The sequence below is a fragment of the Petromyzon marinus genome, chromosome 15, assembly GCF_048934315.1.
Source record: "Petromyzon marinus isolate PM22_M1 ecotype Great Lakes invasive population chromosome 15, UKy_Petmar_22M1.pri1.0, whole genome shotgun sequence".
Lineage (NCBI taxonomy): Eukaryota > Metazoa > Chordata > Hyperoartia > Petromyzontiformes > Petromyzontidae > Petromyzon > Petromyzon marinus.
In genome coordinates this window covers 21,664,627-21,683,831 of record NC_133681.1, presented here as the reverse complement: position 1 = coordinate 21,683,831, position 19,205 = coordinate 21,664,627, and the positions used below count along the sequence as shown (strand labels likewise).

The 19,205-nt window shown below is 45.0% G+C and overlaps 1 protein-coding gene across 1 annotated transcript; it reads right to left on the bottom strand.

The window, feature by feature from the left end:
* Positions 1 to 338: 338 nt before the first annotated feature.
* Positions 339 to 18,525, bottom strand: LOC142924607 (uncharacterized). Its single transcript, XM_076067147.1, has 6 exons — positions 18,353 to 18,525; positions 16,014 to 16,140; positions 14,890 to 15,009; positions 14,287 to 14,446; positions 10,518 to 10,627; positions 339 to 344 (listed from the first exon to the last, which is right to left on the bottom strand). Exons 4-6 carry the CDS (start codon positions 14,444 to 14,446, stop codon positions 339 to 341), a joined length of 276 nt encoding a protein of 91 aa, XP_075923262.1. The 5' UTR covers positions 14,890 to 15,009; positions 16,014 to 16,140; positions 18,353 to 18,525.
* Between the last annotated feature and the right edge of the window lie 680 nt (positions 18,526 to 19,205).

The following is a 19,205-nucleotide window of genomic DNA, read 5'->3' as shown; positions in this document are numbered from 1 at the left end:
CTACCAGCCCACCCTCCGGGGACCTGTTAATAAAATTAAAATAATAAATTGAAAATAATAAAAGCTTTTATTTTCAATTTATTATAAAATAATAAAAGCTTTTATTATTTTCAATTTATTATTTGTATTTTATTTTTTTGTATTTTAAAATTTCAAATAATAAATTTAAAATAATCAAGCTTTTATTAGTTTAAATATTATTATTTATATTTTTAAATTAAATTTAATTATTTTTATTTTCAAATCTACGTGACTTTACCTGAAGAACCAAGAATATGGCGTGTAGATTCTGCCAATTTAAAAATTAAATAATACATTTTTTATAATAAAAGCTTACATTATTTCTAAAAAATTTGTATTTTTTATTTAAAAAGCTTTTAGTATAGCTTTTATTATAATATCATAATATTATAATCAAAGCTTTTATTATAATAAAAGCTTTTATTATTTTAGGATTCTCCTCCACGGCGGCCTTTGTCTCCCCCAGTAGCGATGTTTACGACACACCGCACCAGGTACTCATCTGAGGCTGAGTCGACCTCACACTCTCTTACTGTCTCAAAACAACAACCGCCATGCGCCACTAAGTGGCGGTGACGTCACCACGACGCTTATGCCAGGCTATGTGCACCTTGAGGCTACGTGAAGTGTCGATCGCCGGCTGGCAGGAGGTCACGGGGCAGACCCAGGTGCCACTGGTCGACTGACTGAGATGACTGAGATTACTGGCTGATGCACCACCTGTGCCCCCTACTGTGCCAACCTGCTGAGCTTTAGCCACCCGACGCTCCGCTCGTTTTTCTGAGCGTCGCTCCTCCGCCCTCCGTTGTTGTTGGAGGGCGACTGCCTCCAACTGCCCAGTAGAGACATCGCTGGTACCAGTCATTGGCAAGTCCACTCAGCTCCACATCCTCCTGTACCACATCACTCCATCTCTTCTCTAGTCCGTGCCACGCCCGTTTAGCTCCCTCGATCCGGCCAAACAAAAGCTGTTTGGGCATGCGGTGATTGGGCATGCGGGCTACATGGCCCAGCCAACGCAGCCTTGCCTGCTGGAGGAGCTCACCGATGGGACTTTGTCCAGATCTTTCGAGGATTTGTGAGCTCCTCACACAATCCAGCCTGGTTAAACCCAGGATTGATCGTCGGCAGGCCAGCCTAAATGTTTCTAACCGGTGAAGATGCTGCATTAGGGGGGTCCACGTTTTGCAAGCGTAGAGAAGGGAGGGAATGACTGTGGCCGAGAAGAACCGAAGCTTCATGCGGAGCGACAGACCAGGCAGCTTCCACACAACGTTACACAACCGATGAAAAGATAATGCCGCTCGACTAATTCGGAGTGAGACCTCTGCTGTTAAACCGGAGCCGATCATGAGCACACTGCCCAGGTATGGAAAACTCTCCACTCTCTCCCCAACTGCCCCATCACCGATTAGGAGTTGTGGGGGTAGAGTGCCCGATGGCACAAAATACCCAGGCAGGTGCTTCGTTTTGGTGGGGCTGATGGTAAGGCACCACCTCTTAGTGGCACACTCCAGTTTCAGCAGCAGCGCCTCCAACTCCTCCTCTGAATGAGCAGCAATTACCAGGTCGTCGGCATACATAATGTGGTTGACCAATAGGGAGACATCCCTTGACCGCACCTGGGCATCGATCAGCCTCCCATTGTATCTGTACCGGACGTAAATTCCTCTGGTACAGCTACTGAAGGCTTCACGAACTATGTGGTCGAAATAGATGTTAAATAATATTGGAGCCAGAGGACATCCCTGTCGCAGGGAATGGCTCTGACTCCCGGCTATGTAGTTTTACTCGGGTCTGCTCACCATCATGAAGGTCCTTAATGAGTGTGAGCAGAGGGTCAGGGACTCTGAAAGCACGAAGAACAACCCAGAGCCCAGGCCTACTGATGGTATCATAGGCCTTAACCAGGTCAATAAAGCAGAGATGTAGGTCTAGTTGGAATTCCCTCCACCTCTGCTGTAGCAGACGAACAGAAAATATGACATTTTTGCAGGACCGCCCTTTCTTGAAACCGCATTGGGACTCCGCAAGCCTCTCCTTAGCGTACCTAGCAAGGCGATGTGGAATAATCCTTGCCAGGACCTTTCCCGGCACACTGAGGAGTTAGATGCCCCTGTAGTTGTTACAGTCTGTGCGGTCCCCCTTCTTAAAGAGGGGGACCGCCAGGGCATCCTTCCAATCCTGCAGAACCCGTCCAGTGGCCCAGACTGTTGTTATGATGTCATGTAGGGCAGTCTGCGCACAAACGCAACCCTCCCTCAGCATTTCGCTTTGGAGATCATCTCTGCTCGGTGCCTTTCCTGTTCTCGGACTCTGGATCGCCCTCAGTACTTCCTCAACGGATGGTACCTCAGCCAGCCACTCACAGAGGGTGACTTCCTCCAATATTTGAGGCACCGCATCCTCAGCAGGGTCATCCCCACTTTGTCCCATGATGTTTTCCAGGCTGAGGGATTCCCCCTCCCCCAAGACCTCACAGAAATGCTCAGCAAATCTGCAAACCTGTCGCTGGGGGTCGGAGATTGGATCACCCTTCGTTCCCCTAATGATGGTGTAGTGGGTATAAATTGACGAATAAACTTCTGATGAGGCAACACGATATTTACTGTCTTGGCCCCTTTTTGGGCCATGGACATTAGCCCCGGCGTGATAGCGCTTCCGCCCCCTATTGACGATAAGGGGAAGCTACCAGCCCACAGAGTGGTGAGTGACGATTACCTCTACAATGGTAATAGGTGTGGCGCTGTAGGTTACTTTTTTAATGGAGTTAAATAGGGATTTGTGATCGCGGGCCATTGAGGCAGACTCCATCTCCCAGCAACCCGCGACCACCACCCATCCTTGCAGCGCCTCACGTCTCTCCGAACCTCCGAGCGAAGGCTGCGGTAAGCCTCCTCATTCTCTGACGTGGGATGCTGTAGACGATTAGAATGGGCCTGTTGCTTTTTCTCAACAATCCTGAACACCTCCTTTGTCAGCCAGGGTCTCTGGGGAGGTCTGGACCGCGTACACAAAGCAGCCATTGCAGCTGCATGAGTCACAGGCCTAAACCTCGCCCATTTACCCTCGACATCAGGAGGAGTGGGGGACGATGCTGTCTCACTCACACTCACTCACAGCGCGAGGACGACTCATTACATCTCGCGGAGGATCGCGCTGCCGAACAAAAAAAGTTCCGTGGTTTCAGTTTGCAAGCGCGAGTTCGCGTTTTAAGGCGATGGGGGCCGTCCATAAATGACATCACGCACCTGGGGAGGGGGGGGTCAGACATTTGTGACGAGGGGGGGGGTTGAGAAATGTGACGTCACATCGAAATGCGCAACTTAAAATAAATATAGACAACACGTTCTATTTAGTTAAATAGACTTTTTAATTAATGTTTTCTCCTACAACATCAGAGTGCAGCGCCACATAAAATACAATGACAATAGTTTAAAGCGATTTGAAGCATGTTTTATTTTCAAAATGGAAATTTGGTTTTGGGGGGGGGGGCAGAGCTTTGTGACGTCAGCGAGCGCCGTGGCGGGAGCGAGCTCCGCGGCGGGAGCGAGCTCCGCGGCGGGAGCGAGCTCCGCGGCGGGAGCGAGCTCCGCGGCGGGAGCGAGCTCCGCGGCGGGAGCGAGCTCCGTGGCGGGAGCGAGCTCCGTGGCGGGAGCGAGCTCCGCACCCGAACGCGTTGGCATGGCCATCTTTTGGATCGCTAACACGGCTGCTTTTGTCACACGTGGACATGCTACCACCGGCATGACTGCATCGACTTGCTCATCTCTCATTGCCTTCAACATGATATTCTCATTGACTTCGTTCATGTACTTTTACATGCTTTTCTCTTTAACTTTAACATGCCACTCTTGGTTACACATAGACTGACATTAACTTACTAATTTTTTCATTAACTTTTACATGCTTCTCTCATTAAAACACATTCTCTCTCTCTCCCGCCAGCCGTTCTTATGCTAAGTTCATTAACTTTAACATACCACGCTATTTATTACACGTAGACTGACATCGACTTGCTCATCTCTCATTGACTTTAACATGATATTCTCATTAACTTCGCTCATTGACTTTGACATACTTTTCTCATCAACTTTAACATGCTATTCTTGGTTACACAAAGACTGACATTAACTTGCTATTTTTTTCACTAACTTTTACATGCATCTCTTATCAAAATACATATGCTAATCCTACATGCTAATCTGAACTCTTATGCGCTACGGAAGCAAATTAACTTTGCACTATAATCCAACATGCTAATCTAAGTTCATTTCCTTTAACATGGCACGCTATTTATTACCTTTACACTATAATAACCCATTAGCACTACTTTGGCTACCTTTGTTCTCAAAAACTTATATAAACTCTTGCTGGTAACAGCTTCTCTTCACAAGGCAGCAGACATCGTGCTGCTCGCAGCAGACATCGCGGCTGTCGCGATTTTCACCTGAAGACGATGGCTTGTGTTGCTATCGAAACGTCGTGATTTATTTTATTTTATTTCTACCAAAGTGACTTTACCGAAAGAACCAAAGAGTATGGATTCCTGCAGTCACAAAAGCTTCAAATCAAGATCGGTTTTAATTATTTATCGAGTGTGGGTAGAATCTGTGCAGAGTTGTGATGTTTCCCCATGTGCAAGGTGGGGGTCTCTCTGGGTTCAACTCACACAGAGCCAAACGCTCATTAATATAATTGCCAAATATCTCATTGCAATGAGAAACTTCTGACAAAAAATCAGTCTTTAGACTCAATGAGGCTTTCCTGGGTAAATAGTTAATATTGTAATAATTAACATGAGCAATAATGAAGTTCACTTATGAGTGCCACGAATAGTACTATACTGGACTTTTAATTAAGACTACTTTACGTAGTTTTTTGGAAAAAGTGTCCATTCTCAACACTTTTTGACGGGCCCTCATGCAGAAATTATATTGCAATCTTACATGAGGATTGGGAGTCAAGTGTGTCATGAATAGGGATTGAACGTATGGTGCCATAATTCGCTTGCTGTTGTGTATATACAAAAAGTATCTCTGGTGGGTAACATTTGGAAAATGGAGATAGTCATTGTTGTTCATATACAAAATCTTATTTGGGTGATGATTTGAAGCTTATGTGACTGCAGAAATCCATACTCTTTGGTTCTTTCAGGAAAGTCACGTAGGTAGAAAAATAAAAGAAAAAATAACATATAACAATGTTTCTATCGCAACACAAGCGGTCGTCCTCAGGTGGAAAAAATAATCCGCTGCATCTCCGACCAGCGCCACCTAGCCAGTGAACTGGAGCACATATGAAGTGGGTAAATAATCGGCGAACTTCTTGCGAGGCAACACGATATTTATTAACACTATTTTACAGGGTCCCTAACACAAAGGGGTAGCGGCCCCTTCACCCGATACCTGGAGAGGTATGGCCTCCGGACTACACGGGCCCTAACACTGGGAACCCGTTAATTCCCCGTCCTCCGGCTGGGGGCCCTAGGGGAGGCTATGCTGACCCGACCGTGCCAGGGTCTTCGGGTCCTGACCATTGGCCTCACTGAGCTCCGACCCTTGGAAGGACGACGGAGCTTGGGGTCCAGGGTCCTAACTTCAGCCCAGGTCTACAGTCTTCGGCTTGGAGATGCCTGAGCCGGACCCTTGAGAGGTCCGGCTTATATACTGGTTCGTGGCTTGCTCCGCCCTAGCCACGCCTCCCTTCCAAAACTTTCTGGAAGGTGACATCATCCCCCAGTCCCCCCTCCCGAGGTCCGGGGAATGTGTCTCAGGATCCACTTCCCAGGGATTGTCGTTGGCCCCTTGGGCCATAGTCATTAACAGTGGCGTGATAGCGCTTCCACCCCCTGTTGAAGAGAAGGGGGAGCTACTCGCTAACAGGATGGGCAGTGCCGATTAATGCCTCTACACATACACCAAGCCCTCAAGATGAATGGATACTCAGACCGCACAATCCGCAAAGCTGTATCTCCAGCTATGGGGAGACAACCATCTGAGGGCCCAATCAAAACCATCACCTTGCCATACATAGCAGGTGTTACCAAAAATATTTCCAAAATCTTAAACAAACACAAGATCCAGGTCCGATTCAATACAGAACACAAAATCCATGATTTTATCCCACCTGTGAAGGATGTCATTCCTGACATGCATACCCAGGCGTCTACAAACTAAGCTGTGTCTGCGGCAGCAGTTATATTGGGGAAACAAAACGACATGTCTCGGACCGTGTTCGCGAACACAAGGCAGATTTGAAACATGGCAGAACCAATACCTCTGCCGTGGATGATCATTGTTATAACGCAGTGGGCGCGCACGATATTATTTTTTCCGAGACCAAGGTACTCTGCAAACCTTCGGGCTACCATAAAAGATTTGTCCATGAAGCCATCCAGAAAAATAAACACGGAGACAATTTCAACCGAGAAGATGGGTATAAGCTGAGCAATCATTGGAAGGACGTTATTAACCAAGCAAAGTCGTAACTTGCTGTGGCGCTCCCATTCGTTCCTGCCGTTTGGCTGTTGTCTCCGACTCTCTGAGTTGCATTGCCCTGTTAGATGCCTCTGCATTAATGGGCTGGGGTCTCACTAACATGGCCACCTCTCAATTAAAAGCTTTCGTGACTGCAAGGATTCATCTTCAAGATGAAATAAATCATCAGGGTGTTCTCCGTGAGCATCGTGCGCGCTCCAAATCCAGAGTTGAGCCGTGGTCTCGGCACCCAGCCAGCCGCCTTCTCTTCTTGGCGCAGTCCGAGTCCAGCGCGCTATCGAAGGGCACGTGGTGAACGCTCAGGACGTGTCTCTTGAGCTTCGACTTCTGCGTCGCTCCGTACGAGCAGTCACTGCACGGGAAGGGCTTTTCCTCTGGAACACAAGACATCCACCGTTGAGCACACGCACGCGCTAATACATAATTTATTTATCACCATGCAGTGGATGCCATAGCATCACTATGCATATGGGACGTTTTATCAATCACGGTTGCTGACCACAGGCACAAAGGCCCAAAGGCCTAAAATGCCAAATGGCCAGCAACAAATACCTCCGATTAGCACGGTTGGCTACGTATGGTATAAAAGAAGTTCAACATATTCTTGGTTCTTTTGGTAAAGTCACGTAGAATGAGAATAAAATAATAAATTGATAAAATAAAATAACACAATAATATTCTCACGACGTTTCGGCCACAACACAAGCGGCCTTCATCAGGTGAAGGGACGAGACTGTCTGGAGGACAGCACTGGAGTGAAAAAAGCCACGCTCAGATCACGACCTTTAAGCTGTGTGAGAAGAAACAAAGCGCCTTGACAAAGGAATTAGCATATAATTTAGCATTGAAATGGCTGAGTGATTAGCTTGTGACTGGTCACAGAAATGGCTATGTTAAAGTTAAAGCATACACATCCGCAAAGGCACCCCTTGACAAAGGAATTAGCATAGAATTTTGCATTGAAATAGCTAAGTTAAAGTATACACATCCGCAGAGGCACCCCTTGACAAAGGAATTAGCATAGAATTTAGCATTGAAATAGCTGAGTGATTAGCTTGTGACTGGTCACAGAAATGGCTACACCACACACCGGTGTGCTGTACTAGTGATGAATTGGCATGTTCTGTTTACGTGACAACCCTTACTAGTTGGCTGTCGGGTGGTGGCGGGTTTAACGACACATTTAAATTGTAATAGGTTTTTACCCTTTTATCTGGCACCATAACTAACACCTTTATGCAAACATGATCCCTTGTATAAAGGTGTCAGTTTTGGTGCCAGATAAAAGGGTAAAAACCTATTACTATATCTTGCTACTGGCAAAGGAGGTCTCATAATGTAAATTCTTACCCCGAGCTCTCAATACTCTGATAGTGCGCTGTTTTTGAGTTGTATGCCTTTTGGCGTCATCTGGTCCAACACCAGTGGAGACTAGGCTCTAAGAAAAGCCATCTCGGGTGTGGACCAATCAGCTTCAAGGACAGTGTATATCATTATCAGAATTGTCTCTTTTTGTTTGCATTTTGACTGCTTGTGTTGTGGTTATTGCAAACATGATCCCTTGTATAAAGGTGTCAGTTTTGGTGCCAGATAAAAGGGTAAAAACCTATTACTATATCTTGCTACTGGCAAAGGAGGTCTCATAATGTAAATTCTTACCCCGAGCTCTCAATACTCTGATAGTGCGCTGTTTTTGAGTTGTATGCCTTTTGGCGTCATCTGGTCCAACACCAGTGGAGACTAGGCTCTAAGAAAAGCCGTCTCGGGTGTGGACCAATCAACTTCAAGGACAGTGTATATCACTATCAGACTTGTATCTTTTTGTTTGCATTTTGACTGCTTGTGTTGTGGTTATTGCAAACATGATCCCTTGTATAAAGGTGTCAGTTTTGGTGCCAGATGAAAGGGTAAAAACCTATTACTATATCTTGCTACGGCAAAGGTCTCATAATGACACATATATTTACGCGATCCAACCCGTAAAACCTGTATTATGGATATTTGTCGCGAAAGCCTACGTGTTAAACTGCCATGTATTTTTACGTCTATTGCTGTATTTTCTTACGTGCAATATATTTAATAAACCATCCTAATTTATTAATATTTTTGTTCATAGTTATATCATTGTTGCGCGTGCGGTGTGGTCAGTGGATATTGTTCAGTGGATCAAACCGAGACAAATATTTTTGCAGCAGCTGTGGCTGCACATTGCAACAGCGCATTCCGAATGGTGTAGAACGCATCGCCCATAATCTGTATCTGTGTGCAAACACCAGGTATGGTTGGTAAGAAACACGTTTCGTTTTAAATGAACAGAACTCGAGCTTCAGCCATATTGTTCATTATAGACCCCACTTTGTAAGCATTAATCACGCAAACCTTGCGCCTGATTCAGTTGAGTCGCTGGGCTCATGAGCAACAGGGCATTTGTGGCAAGGTGTTAATGTACCACAGATTAGCACGGTTGGCTACGTACACTGCGAAAGAAGTTCAACACATATTCTTTGGGTGTTTCCGTAAAGTCACATAGATAGAACAATAAATAAAAAATAAAGTGAATACAAAAGTAAAATATATCACGACGTTTCGATCGCAACACAAGCAATCGTCATCAGGAGAAAAATGATGACGATTGCTTGTGTTGCGATCGAAACGTCGTGATATTTTTTTATTATTATTTTGTATTCACTTTATTTTTATTATTTTATTGTTCTATCTACGTGACTTTATCGAAAGACCCAAAGAATATTAATTCCTGCAGTCACGAAAGCTTTAAGTCAAGATTCAAGCACAACACACATTAATACATTTTGGAAAGCGAGTATCCTTGCACGTACAATGCACTGGACCGCATGTTCGTGTTAAGTGAGTCAGGGGCTTTGTCACTGCCTACCCCATGATATAAATAATCTCAGGGAATTCAATTGCAAGTGTGCAATCTCCCTTCCGGTGGGCATCGAGGATGAGTCATACCCTGGCTTGCCAGGAGGCAGTGGAACACAACTGTGGAATCCTTTCCATCTGCACGGGATAGAACGTTGCCTCCTTGCTCACATTCGTTCGTTTTCTGCGAGTGTACTGGTTTCCCCCCACATGAAAACACTCAGTAAGTGGCTGCAAATATCGGAATGTAAAGAGAACCGCAGATCTTGGGCGATTGTTGGGAGTGCCGGCTCACCGCCTGGCTGCTGTCTCCCCGCTCGTCTGTGGGAGACATATAGAGGTACTGAATAAGATTTATATTCTCTACATAACATGATTCCTATCTACACAAAGAACTCACCGCGTGGAGTACAGCAAGTGATATTCCACGAAATAAAAAATAAACGTACATGACCACAACAGAAGCCAATGGGTACAGCTGTGCATACACGTACACACATATACACGATTCCTACTGGTGGTTGGAACGATTCACCACTGCCGGAGAGTCAAGGAATTGTCATGATTCAGGATCATGAATGCAAATTGTCCCCGTGCTCAAACCTGAGTACGATTTAAAAGGTCATAGAATGCCTTTGTCGGAAGCAATTACTTCCCCATGTCACTGCGATGGGCAGATTCATGCCGTTGCAGTCGGCTTACACATTGTCAGTAGACCCCCATACGCAAGCGTACGCATTTGGGTTAACCCCTCCTCCCCCCTCCATGCATACATACTAAATGGATGCCCCCTAACAGCTACACCACCACTCCCCACACGAGACGAGCACGTGACTCTCGGTGTAAATGGAGCCGGAGCGCGAATAAACGTGCCGATGCCCCAAGTACAGCTGCCACCATTTCTACGACAGAGCAAACCCAGGCACATTTCTCAGCAAGCCGAGGTCTATTGTTAAAACTGTGCAGTTCACGGTGATTAAATTCAACCATAGCCATACCCGGGGTACCAGATCTCGGCACAAATCAATTCCTGCTGCCACCCGAACACTGTCCGGGGGTCAAACGCGGACAGGTGGCAGCCCCAGTCGCGAGGCCACATCTGCGCCGACTCACGGTAAATGTGTGCAGGGCCAGCAGGAAGAGCCCCGGGATCTCGGAGCGCAGCCACTGGTTCCACGCGCTGTCTCGGTCCACGTCCTCGCGTGACGACACTTCAAAATCACCTGACCGGAAGGAGGGGGGTGGGAGGGAGAGTAAGAAGGTACGAAGGGGAACCTTCAAACTCTTTCACAGTGACCCGTTCTTCGTGTGCGTCACCCTGCAGCCAACCTCTCTGCTCTCGTGTGTGAACGTGGGTCAGTTTGGTTTAATCGTTCAGAATGAATGGGGCATGACCCTAGCCCTTGTGCAATTGTTTTTTTCCATGAGATAATACCAAACACATCATTCATGTGTGTGTGTGTGTGGCCTGCAAGCAAAACCTACATTCTCTCGAGTCGTACATCAGGAGTAGTCACAGGTGGGAAAGCATTGCCGAATTCCTTGAAAGGCTCAACTCTCTCCAACTTATGTTGAAAGCATTTATGCATTAGTTCTGTCCGTACCTCTTTGTGCCTGTACTGGGGGCACACCGACTGTCTCGTAAAGATGATTGAATGTGATTTCATTGCTCATGTAAAGTTGTGTTGCCCGAGGGTAAATGGGCTGCATTGATGAAAGGGTTGCCCGAAACGGATCCAACACCAGCGCTCCAAGGATGACGCCGTGTATGCGCGATGTCAACCCACTGCATCACATGTCGAACGATGGCTCGGAACGTATTGTTCCCTCTTGCTAATTAAATATTTCAAGCGCAGGTTGAAAAGGGTTACAGAATTAACAGATACTTTTTTTACACACTTTTATTGAACTTAATCTCTTCGGATGTATGAAGCTGAACGAGCTGAAATTTTCTACACAGACTTGTCTTGCGTGATAATTCAAAATTTCATTTCAAAGACCGGTCCAGGTGCCACCCATCATGGTCAGATTCGCGTTTTTAACGAAATTTAAATAATTGATACTACCAAATTCTACCAACCCTTTTTGAAATCACTAACGGTGGTGCCGACCTACGAAGGCAAACGTCTTGTCCAATCGTAGCAGCTTTTGCTGGCCAGCCTATGACCAATGAAAGGAATGCTTATATCGCCGCTCGTCATGGCGCCGGAGAGGCCGTTGTGCTTCCCTCTTCCTTAGCGTGAGAGCAACAAGTACAAACAAAACATGAGGTAAAAGACAAGATTTTCAATGCACACTTTAATCTCCACTGAAAAGTAGAAAATGAATAATTTTAGATTAGAAGCTTTCGTGACTGCAGGAATTACTCTTTGATTCTTTCGGTAAAGTCACGTAGAATATAAAATAAAATAATAATGGAATACGACGTTTTGATTGCAACACAAGCAACCATTATCAGGTAAGAATTCATGAGAAAGCATAGTAAACTTACAAATATAATGCAATACAACACAGAGAGTCGGCTAACACAACAGTCAACACCCCACCTGGTTGATAACGTTCTTCCAAAGATTGCAAATTAGAGGTCTCAAAATCCACAAATAAGGGACACCCCTTCGTCCTATCGTCTCCACCATTGACTCACCCACATACAAACTGGCCCGATTGCTGTCTGAGACATTACAACCATTCACTGGTAAGACCACCTCAGCTGTACTTAACTTAGCTCACCTGGTATCGTTAATTAAGGACATCTAACTATCTCCAGGTGAATTGCTCGTTAGTTTCGATGTGGTCTCTTTGTTTACCAAAGTTCCTGTGCCTGACACCATTGCAATCATTGAAGATTTGGTCCAACAAGGACTGAATGTTGATGTCATGGCCCTGGTGAGACACTGCCTCACCAACACTCACTTCACCTGGAATGGAACATTCTGCAAACAAGTTGAAGGTTCTCCCTTATCTCCAGTTGTAGCCAATGTTTTCATGGAAAAATTTGAAACAGATGCCATCCAGGCATCCACGCTACGTCCTTCCTTATGGAAGAGGTACGTAGAAGACACGTTCGTCATCTGGCCACATGGCCGACCAGCTCTGAACCAATTCCTCAACCACATCAATTCCATAAACCCAGCTATCAAATTCACCATGGAGATATAAAAGGATGGCAAGTTACCATTCTTGGATGTTTTAATCAAAAGGAGACCAGATGACTCAATGGGACACTGTCTACAGGAAAGCCACCCATACGGATGCATATCTAAAACCTGACTCCCACCACCATCCTGCCCAGAAGAATTCCCTCATCAAAACTCTACACCATAGAGCTCGATGTATTTCCGACCATCATCACCCAGCCAGTGAACTGCAACACACACACCAAGCTCTCAAGATGATTGGATATTCAGACTACGCAATCCGTAAAGCTATCACCCCAACCGTTGGGAAAGAACCATCTGAGGACCCAATCAAAACCATCACCTTGCCATACATAGCAGGAGTCACCAAAAATATCTCCAAAATCATGAGCAAACAGAAGATCCAGGTTCGATTAAACACAGTACATAAAATTTGTGATCTGATCCCATCTGTGAAGGATGTGATCCCTGACATGCAATACCTAGGCGTCTACAAACTAAGCTGTGTCTGTGGCAGTAGTTACATTGGGGAAACTAAGCGACATGTCTCGGACCGTGTTCGTGAACATAACGCAGATCTGAAACACGGGAGGACCAATTCCTCGGCCGTGGCTGATCATTGTTTTAATGCGGTGGGCTCACACGAAATTGATTTCTCCAAGACGAAGGTACTTTGCAAACCCAATGGCTATCAACAAAGGTTTGTTCATGAAGCCATCCATATTTATAGACACAGACACAATTTCAACAGAGAAGATGGGCACAAACTGAGAAATCATTGGAAGGATGTTATTAACCAATTCAAGTCATAACTGGCTGATGTTTCCATCCTACCTTCCAATGTTAGTCTCACTTTAACATCACTAGCCCCGCCCACTTCGTTTATGACCCTTGGGCTACACCCATTTCAAACCTTTAAAACAGCCTGCCTCAGCAGCTTTCCCCTAAATTTTTTCCTACTGATGACGATTGCTTGTGTTGCGATCAAAACGTCATAGTTTTTTGTTATTTTTTGTTATTTTCTTTGAACCTATCTACGTGACTTTACCGAAAGACCAAAGAATATATTTGAAAGAAAGCCACCCTTTTTTATTGAGCACATCAAATTTGATGAATTTTAGGATCAAAATAATGTATTTTCAAATTTTGATTACAGATAAAACTGTGCATTTAAAAGCTTGTTTCTTACCTAATTTTTTTGTATTCTTCGTTAAAAGCTTGTATAGCTTTAATCCAAAAATTGGGTCAACAATTGCTGGGATTTTAAGCCTCGCCACTTTTACGTAAGGAGGCACAAGTAGGCTGGCTTCCCAGAGACCAATGCATTCGAAGCGACCGATTTAAGCCACGTCTCGTCTCTACATTTGAATAAAAACAAAATGGCAGAATCACATAGGGGCCAGCTGAGATTGAAACATTTGAAGAAGCAAGAACGCTCACAACCACCGACGTCCCGTGTGGGCTGATCTTGTTTGTGTGCTGCAGCGTACGTGTGCATAATGCCGGAGTGATGGTGCAGTGGGAAGTGCACTGCTCTACAAACCCAGAGCCCTGGAATTCGATTCCAGGGGGTTTTTAAGCATTGGCTTCAAGCATCAGCAGGTAAATGGAGGAGCAAATGAACAAGAGTTGAGAGGAGACGAATGATGAAATGGTTCGGATGATAGGAGGAGGTGCTACGAATGTGTTTGTCCATCTTCTTTTTGGCGAGGTGGATGCAGGGAGAGCGTAGCCGGGCAACGCACCCTGAATGATGAAGCGGAAACCGTAGCTGCGGAGCGGCAGGAAGGCGAACACGGGCTGCTTGTCCAGGAGTGAAGGCAATCCCCCCGAGCGCTCGCCCGGTTCCGCCTGCTCCAGAGGGAACGCCAACGCCAGCTCCGTGGCTTCCACGTTCTCCTTCATCTGACGGAGCACGCGTGCAACTAAAGCAAAAGATTACCCGTATAGCCTATAACCGACTGTTGGGGCAAGTGCTGTTCGCGAGCACTCATTAAAAGCCGCCATGGCACACGAGGTGGTGGGATGCCGGCACCACGCATGGTCACCTTTGTCTCCTCCACGCTGATATTTCACACAAGTGCTGTTAGCGAGCACCTAAGGCCAGCACGGCGCAATGACTGACACACGCCCGCGCGGACAAAAGCGTTTCGTCAGAAAGCGCCAAGGCAACAGGGTGTCAGTGTAACCGTAGGTCTTGCGCCGCTTCCAGAGCTTGTTTTTGTCCTTCCCCCACACCTCCGATTAGCACGGTTGGCGACGTACAGTGCGAAAGAAGTTCAACATATACACATATACATTGGCGCGGAGTACGCGAACGGGACGCGAGTGGGGAGCGTAGACGGCACCTTGGCGGCGTTGAGCGTTTATTTGATGAGCAGCCATCTGCCGCAACTCGTCGAGTGCTCGATCTCCACCACGCCATCCCCGAGCTCCCTCTGCTGCATGAATTGCACGCTGCCATCGACCTGCAGCGGGCGAGCACAGAGGGGCGTGGGGGGGAGTTCAGAACCATGCACCATTGTGTGAATACACTACAGCGACAGCACACCCTTCATCGAGAGGAATTGCGTGTTATATTTTTTTTAAAGCATGTCATTTTACTTTGAAAACAGCCTGTATAATAGGGCTACAAGGCAGAAATGTGAATAGTCAAATTGTACTCACTTTTTAACATTCCCCCGGTTTGCTCAAAAACGAAGTGAATTGGCAAACGCTTGCCTACATGACAACTTCATTTGATTATCTCCGTCGAGGGAAATAGTTTAAAATGTTGTCATTATACCAACATGACGCCTGACCCAAAAGGAAAGATTCATGACCCAGCAAACAAGCGAATACTTGGCACAATTTAAACGCAACAGACAAGCGATCCATCAACTCAACTGTGCATTGTAGGCTCTTGATTGTTGACGCCGTTTGACTGGGCGAGTGGTCTATCTGTTCTGGCATGGTGGTGTGGGAATGTGGTTTATGTTTGGAGTTTGCATGTTCACAGCGTGGTGGCGTGGATTTTTCTCCGGGTTTTCCAGTTTTTCCCTCCACAATGTATAAACAAGCGTTCGTAGTATTTTGCTTCTATAAATGTCCACGTGATGAGCCACTTTGTTGAGCTATCATTTGTGGCCAGGTCGCTTCTGAAAAAGAGCTACATAGCTCATTAGGCCTTACCTGGTAAAATAAAAAAAATTTTAGTTTATATGGAGAGATGGCTTGTGTTTCGTGAGGTGCAGAGGAATGGGATGGTGTGCATTCAGTTTGTGTGTGTGTGCGAGACAAGACGCGTCCTCTAACAATGCGTGAGAGACACCCAGAAGCGAGTCGCGAGTGGCAGGTAATAGTTAACCTGGCCAGCAGTGGTTGGCGTGGGTGAATCGGATCTGGGTGGTTGAGCGAGAGGATAACAAAGCATCAAGTGGCACGGTCCCCGTGCTACGGAACCCGCTGCATCGTGGGAATAGCGTGGTGTCACCTTGTTGACTATGGTGATGATCCGCAGCCGGTGCAGGAAGAGCAGCAGGGACGGGTGCATGTCAGGGAACAGGTTCTGTTTCTGGTGGCTTTCCGACTTGAGAGGCAGAACGATTCAGGTCATCCAACTGCGGAGACGCAATGCTATGGATCATGAGTCACCCGGACTTGTTGTGTTTGTTTATGGTTGCTATACAAGCCATCAAATCTACACCACGAAGAGAGTTGATGAACAAGTAGGAGAGTGTGTAACTGGATAACATTCATGTGCACAGGCGTTTCAGATGTGAATATGCAATAAATAAGGTCGACTCAAACGCCACTCTTTAGGATTTGGCACACTCAATAACATTTTAATTGGTAAATTAAGATCAACAAACCATAGTCAAATGGGTAATGCACCGATGTACCAATTGTGGTTACGGATGATTGCTAAAGAAGAAAATGCTGAATGCGGTTTGGAAGCGAGTTTAAACGTGAATCTACACCATTTAAATATATTTTAAACAACCCGTTGCAAATATGACGGTAATTTGAAATGTAGCACTGTACATCAGAACAATTTGAAAGACGTTAGAGATTTGAAACTGTCCAAAAAGAAAGGGGGAAAATAAATGTATTTTTACATAATACAGGTTTTTTTGGGTAAGATCGCGTAAATATAAAATGTGTCGGTAAACCCACCACCACCCGACACAGCCAAATAGTAAGGTTTGTCACTTAAACAGAACATGCCAATTCGTTACTAGTACAGCACACCGGTTGTGTGTTAGAGAGCAAAGCCACAACATTAATAATCTGAGTACGACGTTTCGCCAGTAATTACAACCAGCATCATCAGGAGGCAGCCAGATTTGTGGATTTCAAAATGTAGATTTATTTAAATCTATATTTAAAAAACAGAGAAACTGGAACATTATTATTACAGAATTTGGTGGGACATATGTCGAAAAGAGAATGACTCCAGCTTAGCTTGCAAAAACTAAGAGACACAGTGTGGCCATGTGGCCTTAATGAGAGAGACTGACTCCAGCTTAGCTTGCAAGAACTAAGAGACACAGTGTGGCCATGTGGCCTTAATGAGACAGACTGGCTCCAGCTTAGCTTGCAAGAACTAAGAGATACAGTGTGGCCATGTGGCCTTAATGAGAGAGACTAACTCCAGCTTTGATGGCAAGAACTAAGAGACACAGTGTGGCCATGTGGCCTTAATGAGAGAGACTAACTCCAGCTCAGCTTGCAAGAACTAAGAGACACAGTGTGGCCATGTGGCCTTAATGCGAGAGACTCACTCCAGCTTAGCTTGCAAGAACTAAGAGACACTGTGTGGCCATGTGGCCTTAATGAGAGAGACCGGCAGAACAAAGTTGACGTTGGAATGAAGACAAATGGACGAGGAAGGACACGGACTGCGTTTCACACATCGCCGAGTGCGTCTCGAAACCTTACCACGCCTACATATATTAACGGACATCGATTAAAGTGGTCCCATTAGATTTACAATTAGTCTGAATCTTTAGTACACATTTAATGCCTAGGAATATAAAACATGTTGTAAGAGAATACAGGTCGTTTAAACAAATTCAAATATTGCTTACTACAACCAAAGCTCATTGAAGAGTCGTAATTTAAAATGAAATTGGCAGAGCAAAAGATTTTCATTAATTTCACTGCTTCCATTATAACATTAACGAACCTGTGGTGGGCCCATTGCTTGCATATTAAACACTCAACACGAGTCATTGTTATTGACTTCTTGCCGTTTCAGTGGCACATATCGCACAATATATACACAATTTTGCCATCTTCTTTGGTTCTTTCGGTAAAGTCACGTAGAATAAGATAAAATAATAAATTGATAAAATAAAATAATAATATTCTCACGACGTTTCGGCCACAACACAAGTGGCCTTCATCAGACAGTCTCGTCCCCTTCACCTGATGAAGGCCGCTTGTGTTGTGGCCGAAACGTCGTGAGAATATTATTGCGTTATTTTATTTGATCAATTTATTATTTTATTCTCATTCTACGTGACTTTACCGAGAGAACCAAAGAAGATGAATCCTTGCAGTCACGAAAGCTTTAAATCGAAATTTTGCCATCGTCTGTTTTGCAAAATATCGTCGCCAGAACATTTATCTTAAGTACATTATTCCTGACCAAATGTTAACGATTAACAAAAGCGCAATAATTAAGGTTGCGCATAAAAACCTCACACGAGGCGAAAAATCCCTCAAGGGCCCATAAACTACAATCGCGTTTAAACACATAAACTGTACGTATATATCAATGCACACATTGTGTAGCAGCAGCAGCAGCATGATTATTATTAAACTCACCTTTAATAACGAGGCACATAAACACAAGTAAAAGTTTTGATTTAAAGCTTTCGTGACTGCAGTAATTCATATTCTTAGTTTTTTCGGTAAAGTCACGTTGAAGAGAAACAACAAAATATATAAAACAATAAAAATTCTCACGACGTTTCGACCATAACTCAAACGGTCATCATCAGGTGTGTCGGTTTGCATAAATTTATTTCGAAAACGGCATATTTATTTATATATATAAGTAACGTTTGCGTCACGCGCAACGATTGGCTGTTTGCCAGGACTAGTCCATCTATTTTTTGAAAAGAGGAGGGGGGAGACGAAATTTGTTTTTATGTATGCTGTCTGAAAGCCACTGTAAGTGTGAACAATCAATCAAGAACTGAAATGATTTATCAAATCTTTCCAATGATTGCTAAGATAGAATCCATCTTCTCGGTTGAAATTGTCTCTGTGTTTGTATATGTGGATAGCCTCATGAACGAATCTCTCATGGAAGCCAGATGGCTTACAAAGAACCTCCGTCTTGGAAAAGTCAATGGCATGTGAGCCTACTGAATTAGAACAATGATCTGCTACGGCCGAGGTGTTGGTCCTACCGTGTTTAAGGTCTGCTTTATGTTCACGAATGCGGTCCGAGATATGACTTATACGCACAGAACTAGATCAGTTAGACAAGACACTCTACAAATCACACTTATCATTGACGGCAATAATGTCCACATCGGATTGGGAACATGTAGACAATATGACTGCCTCTTCAGCTGCTACTATGTCGACCAAATGTAAGGAAAACCTGATTTCCAAATTTAACCTCCTCTTTAACAAAAGACCGGACCCACACACCAAAAAGTTAGACGTT

Coding starts and splice junctions, on each gene's coding strand:
- LOC142924607 (XM_076067147.1), bottom strand. CDS start 14,446: ATGAAGGAGAACGTGGAAGCCACGGAGCTGGCGTTGGCGTTCCCTCTG. Junction 10,628..14,286: donor TTTCCGCTTCATCATTCAGG/GTGCGTTGCCCG, acceptor CCTTCCGGTCAG/GTGATTTTGAAGTGTCGTCA.